The sequence below is a fragment of the Apodemus sylvaticus genome, chromosome 10, assembly GCF_947179515.1.
Source record: "Apodemus sylvaticus chromosome 10, mApoSyl1.1, whole genome shotgun sequence".
Taxonomy (NCBI): domain Eukaryota; kingdom Metazoa; phylum Chordata; class Mammalia; order Rodentia; family Muridae; genus Apodemus; species Apodemus sylvaticus.
In genome coordinates this window covers 96,468,946-96,474,945 of record NC_067481.1, presented here as the reverse complement: position 1 = coordinate 96,474,945, position 6,000 = coordinate 96,468,946, and the positions used below count along the sequence as shown (strand labels likewise).

The window sequence follows — 6,000 nt, the reverse complement described above, 5'->3', positions numbered from 1 at the left end:
GCCAGAGCCACAATTTAAAGGTGTGGTGATTGAGTAGTCTGCAGGACAGAGAATGACAAGAGGGAAATTGGGTGGCCACATGGGGGAGCAAAAGAATACAGTTAGGTGTGATCCTATAATGTGCTGAAGCCTCTATCTCTCACCCCATGGGATAGAGCTAAAAGAAATGGTGCTACCAGGACTCTGAAGGACATGGGGTCAGGAAGTGCTTCTGCAGAGAAAGGAACAGAAAAGAAACATTGCTTTAATGTATGCTTTGCAATACTGATCCATGAAAAAAGTCTCAGACTTAGCAGACCCTGGAATGAACATGTAAGTCTCAGGGAATGGACAGCACCTGGGTTTGTACCATCCATGATGCCTGAAGGTAGAGCTTGATGAACAAGTGGGATAACTCAATCATCACACTAGACATAACCTGATCCACAATCTTTAAATCCTAAGTCACAAATCATCTTCTCATCAAGGGAGACTTCTCAAGACCAGCTGGAGTGGACCTTCACACAAAGCCTTGCAATGACCTTCAGAACTTACAATGAGCTCCAACAAGAAAAGGCAAAATGCCAAAGCAGTACATCTTGAAGGCACAGACATTTCACTATACTGTGATGTAGATGAGCACAGCCTCTGATCTCAGGGACTGGAGTAGGGCTGATATATGTAAACAAATCAGTGATGGGGCACACAGCAGTGGTGGTAACAATGAAAACACAAGAAGGGGCTGACCTCAAGTCTGAAGAAAGATTTTATGTTGATGATCATATAAATTATGGTACCCAGAGATAACGACATTCCCCACCCCCAAGCTGTGGGGACTGACAATCTCAGTCCCAGGGGTCTCCAGAAATAGACAAGAGGGGGAAGGGTGTGTGATCCCACAGAGCTCTGTTCTTCTGTAAGGGGTTGGGGAGGATGAGGCATCTCTTTTAAAACTACAGTATCATGATGCATATCATGGATGGCCAAAATAGCATGACCCCACAAAGAGAACCCCACAAGAAAGGTGAAGATCAGGTGTACCAAAGGCCACCATGAAGGCACAGGGTCAGAAGAAGGAGCGATGTGGCCACAGCCATATGCCAGTGATTCTTATGTCAGAAACTTCACTACCTAGAAAATTCAGAGTATTAGAAGAAAGAATCTGCAGAACAAGCCCACTATAGAAACTGCAGAAATGCAAGGCAGGATGGAGCAAGCTGGGACAAAATAAGTGGAGAGAATCCAGAAACATGGAAGGGGGAGGTAGCTGGGTTTACAGGGAAGGACAGTCAATTAGATTATGGGTTGAAGAGGTACTATCACTGAGAAAGTGGCCAGCCAAGGGTGCTTTTAGCCAGAAACTAGACTAAGTCACCTCTCTAGTCACCTCTCTGAAGATGAACTGGACTGTGTAAATCCTGACTATAACACAGATGACTCAAATACTGGCAGAGCCAGCATCTACCCCCAGCACACCAGCAGAATTCAGACTTTCTTGTGTACCCAGAGTTCTGTTTAGCTCAGTGCCCAAACTCATAAGGGGACCCAGAACCTTCTGCTATGAGGCAGTTTTCTCCCAAGTAAAAATCTTCCTCTACCTTGTTGGGTAACTTTGAGAGATGGAATGTCAAAAGAAAGTGGACAACCAGACAGTCTAGGACAGCTTGTTTTCAATAGGATGTCCTAGGGGGAGGTAAAATACTTCCTGCAGGGACGCTCCATTAGGAAAGGAAGTAAACAACTCAAAATAGCTCTAGTAAGTACCTGAAACCTACCAGATTTCCTAGGCCAGATTCCCTCTGCAAGAGTATGTAAGTGAGCAGTACAGAGTAAGAGTTACTCTCAGACAAGTCGAACTGTAAAGAAATCTCTCAGTAAAGCCCAACTGCCTACAAGAAGCAGAGACCACAGAGCCAGGAAGAACAGTTTCCAGTCTGTTGATCTGACTGCAGGACATTCAGTGTTCACTAGAATTCCTGTTCTGGTGAGCCTGTTACACCTGCTGAGTGGGCTTAGGTGACAAAACTTTGAGTCATTTCTGCTACTGTACATAACCCTTCACTCAAATTCCTGTAAGTAGCCCTCTAAAACCACATTGGCCCACCAAACTGGAGTTTGGTGGTATTACTGCTTTGATCTGGTCTGTCATGGGCTCCCTCCCTCTCTAGTGCAAGTAGATGTCTGTGTGTTGTGCTTCCCAGGAAATGTCTGTCACCCAACATAAATTCACTCAAAGACACTGAAACACAGAAAGCACAGCTCAAACAGCAATAGGGTTCCTTACACAGTTGGGGCAGCTTCCTCACAATTAAATTTAACCAATAGGTTCTGGACATTCCCCCAACCAAAACACTAGGATGCAAATCCCACAGTAAGCAGACAAGTGATTATGGGGGTCACAGAGAGTGGGCAATGGGTGTTTGTCTGAAAAGAACCAACTTTGCCTGGTGGTCTTCTAGGGTCTACGTAACACTCACCATTGTCAAAGTCAATGTATTTGGTAATCTTGTGCCATGTGCGGTAGTAGAAATGCCGGACCTGCTCCTTGTTCTTCACCATGCTTGCAGGCTTGCCCTTCTTCTTGTACTTTAGAGCAATGTTGTTCTGAATGGCTTCAAAGTCTTTTCCATGCTAGAAAACAAAGTCCACAATAAAAGCGTAGCAGTTAAAATAAAACAAGGTTTTGGTATAATGTAAGCATCGTCAAAAAGGGACCAGCTTTACACGACATAAAACATACTAAGTTTCAAAGTAGAAAAGCATGAAACTTATTGGAACAAACAGTTATGGGTGGTCCTTAGAGGACCATAAGGGAGACGTACAGGAGGATTCCATGGAAGAGAGCTCAGGCTGCCACCACAAACCATCTTACAGTAAAAGAAGGGTCACTCTTTAAAACTACCTTCTTTATTAAAGAGAAGAAGCACATACACACCCTTGGGAATAGAACCAAACAGAAGCATTCTGACCATATCTAAGGACCGACACTTCCTAGAAGACCACCTGCAAAATCTGGATGCAGTTGGAATTTGAGGATGGAACGTGTGTTCCTGTGTTGATGATATAGAGAGCCAGCTGTTCGGTGGTCTCAAAAAAGAGAGCTAATTAAAAGTACTGAAAGCACTCTGTGCCAATAGCACTCTAGAACCCAAATATAACTTCTTTCATTTATTCATAGTTTTTCTAGACAGGGCTTCTTGTGTAGCCCTGGCTGTCCTGAAACTCACTCTGTAAACCAGACTGGCATCCCATGCTGGGATTAAAGGCATGTTACACCACACCTATTTATTTTCATAAAGAAGTTCAATGTTCTACAAAAATGGCCAATTCCAGATAAGCATGGAATACTTGGAGTTCCCAAAAATGAGACCTTATACAAACTGGTTTCAATTTGTATCCATATTATGCCCACATGATAAAGGAGCCTACGTGCGTCCACATGTACATAACACGAGTGACAAAACACTAGGCTGAGGAGGAAACACTCTTCTCTAAGAGGAATCTATGATCCTCAGACATAGAGCAATGGAAACAAGACAGTCACTAGACAAATTCCACAGTGACTGCCATGCCAGTTAAGCAGCAGCCAGACTGTTTAAACTAATGTAAGAAAGAATGGTGGAAAAGGTGCTATTTGCTGTCTCAATAGTCAGAATGGCCTGGAAAGTACTACCTGAAAACAGTGGTCCAGACCTATCACTGCCAGGGAATTTTTTTTTTTGTATGTGTGTATGTATATGAGCGCATATGAGTGAATGTACCACAGTACAAATGTGAAGATCAGATATGACTTGTGATCCTTGGTCTTCTTCTGCTATGTGGGTCCTGGAAGTCCAGGTCAGGCTGATGACAAAAATCTCTACCTACTAAGCCACTTCACTGGCCCCCTTATAACATTTTTAAAGTCTGAAATTGTTTCAAAATGAAAAGTTAAATGATTTTAATTTAAAACTTATTCACTGTTTTAAAACACTTAACAGGAAGCAGAAACTCAAGGTTAAGCCAGGTGGATGCAGAGACAGAGGTCAGCCTAGCAACAGACTGAGACCAAGTCTCATAAAAAAGAAAACCACAATAGCTAATCATGGAAAGATACAGCTGGACCTTTGTTTCTATGTCAGGCTGGGCAGCCACTCCTCAGCACCTCTTAACTTGAACAGAAGCAGATATAGACAAGCTCCCTGCTGTGAGATCTGACTGCCTCATTTAGGACCCCTTAACCTGTATTCTATGCAGTCTGTGGGATGTATGTGCCCTACAGTCAAACACTGGTGTTCTAAACTATGTTACAGACATGATAAGTGGGTCAAGAACAACAAAAGTGGGGCAAAACTGGGAGGAAAAGCTCAACATCTAAATGCTGAAAAAACTCACAGTATTTACACAGCCAAAAGCCAGAGATATCCCTGATGCCTATGCATATGCAGGAGATGGGTAGGGAAGGCACTCTGAGATACTTGTCAGGGACAAGGCTTGCACAGCAGTTCTCAATGTAGTGAATTAAGATAGTATGACTAAAAGATAGTGATTTAAAAAAAAATTATAGAAGTGGAAAGCAAATAAAATGGAAACACAGTTGTAAGTTCTTTTTTGTTCTGTTTGTTTGTTTTTGGTTTTTTGAGACAAGGTTTCTCTGTGTAGCCCTGGCTGTCCTGGAACTCACTCTAGACCAGGTTGGCCTCTAACTCAAAAATCCGCCTGCCTCTGACTTCCAAGTGCTGAGATTAAAGGCATGTGTCACCACTGCCTGGCTTTAAGTTTTATGTTATATAGAAACACCACTGAAACCAAGAGAAAGGCCTCAGCCAAGGTCTAAGGTGCTGCCTATCCAGGGCACATCCACCTGGCCACCTTTGCTCTCCTCTAACAGTGGGACTAGAACTTACTTCTAGCACAGGGTGAGGTCTAGAGAGGCCATCACCTGAAAAAAAACAATCTGAGTTCAGGCCCAAAATTGTGCTTGGTAGAGCTGGAGATGTGGGTATCTTAAGCAAGAAAGAAGAGACAGAGTGAGACCTGGGACAACAGATGCAGAGTCTCTACATCTGGTCAGCTGTCTGCACTGTCTGGGCCAGGAGTGTTGCTGAGAGCTGGGTTTCCAATGGTGGTAAAAAAAGTCAGACTAGGTTCTGTGAGCGAGTGTAAATCTCTTTAGTGGGGAAACACCAAGCCTAGTATGCATAAAGGTTTTATTACCATCATCCTTATGCATATTTACATGTGCCTGTGTGTGCATACATGGGTACACTCACAAATAGATTGATAAATATTACAGAAACAATTCTTAGAGCAGAGAATGGCAAGCAGAATGCTTAGCTACCATTAATGCCTCTGCTGGAGCTTTCATCTGCCCAAACCCACCCAACATTGGTCAAACAGGCGCCAAGGCCTCACCAGGGTCTTTCAATCAGACCCCATGAGGTATGAATCCCCACTCTTCCACTGGTTATCTTTTGTCAGCTTGACCTTAACTCCAGTCATCTGAGAAGAGGGACCACTGCATTGGCCTGTGGCCTTGTCTGTGGGGCATTTTCTTGAGAAATGACTGACATGGAAGGGCCCAGCCTACCATGGGCAGTGCCACCCAAGCATACCATCCTGAGCTATATAAAAAGAAAGTTAGCTGAGCAAGCCATGGGAAATAAGCCTGTAAGTAGCATTCCTCCATGGTTTCTGCCTAAGTTCCTGTCCTGGCTTCAAAGCCTCAGTGATAGTTTGTGACCTGGCAATTGTAAGATGAAATAAACTCTTTTCACCCCAAGTTGTTTTTGATCATGATGTTTATTAGAGCAACAGCAACCAAACTACAACAACTCTCTTTTCCTCTCTCCCTATCTGTGTATCAAATCACAAAAAGCATTAATATATTACTACTAATCAAGGATTTAGGAGATCTACAAACACATGCCTGGCCGGGTGGTGGTGGCGCACGCTGTAATCCCAGCACTCTGGGAGGCAGAGGCAGGCAAATTTCTGAGTTCAAGGACAGCCTGGTCTACAGAGTGAGTTCCAGGACAGCCA

General features: G+C 43.7%; 1 protein-coding gene across 3 annotated transcripts in view; it reads right to left on the bottom strand.

Moving 5' to 3' along the window:
* The window catches only part of Cramp1 (cramped chromatin regulator homolog 1), a 49,786-nt gene that overhangs the window by 30,837 nt on the left and 12,949 nt on the right, over window positions 1–6,000 (bottom strand). For all 3 annotated transcript variants that reach the window (XM_052194626.1, XM_052194624.1, XM_052194625.1), the window contains exon 4: window positions 2,457–2,610. In XM_052194626.1, coding sequence (XP_052050586.1) covers window positions 2,457–2,610 — 154 coding nt within the window. The remainder of the gene's footprint in view (window positions 1–2,456; window positions 2,611–6,000) is intronic.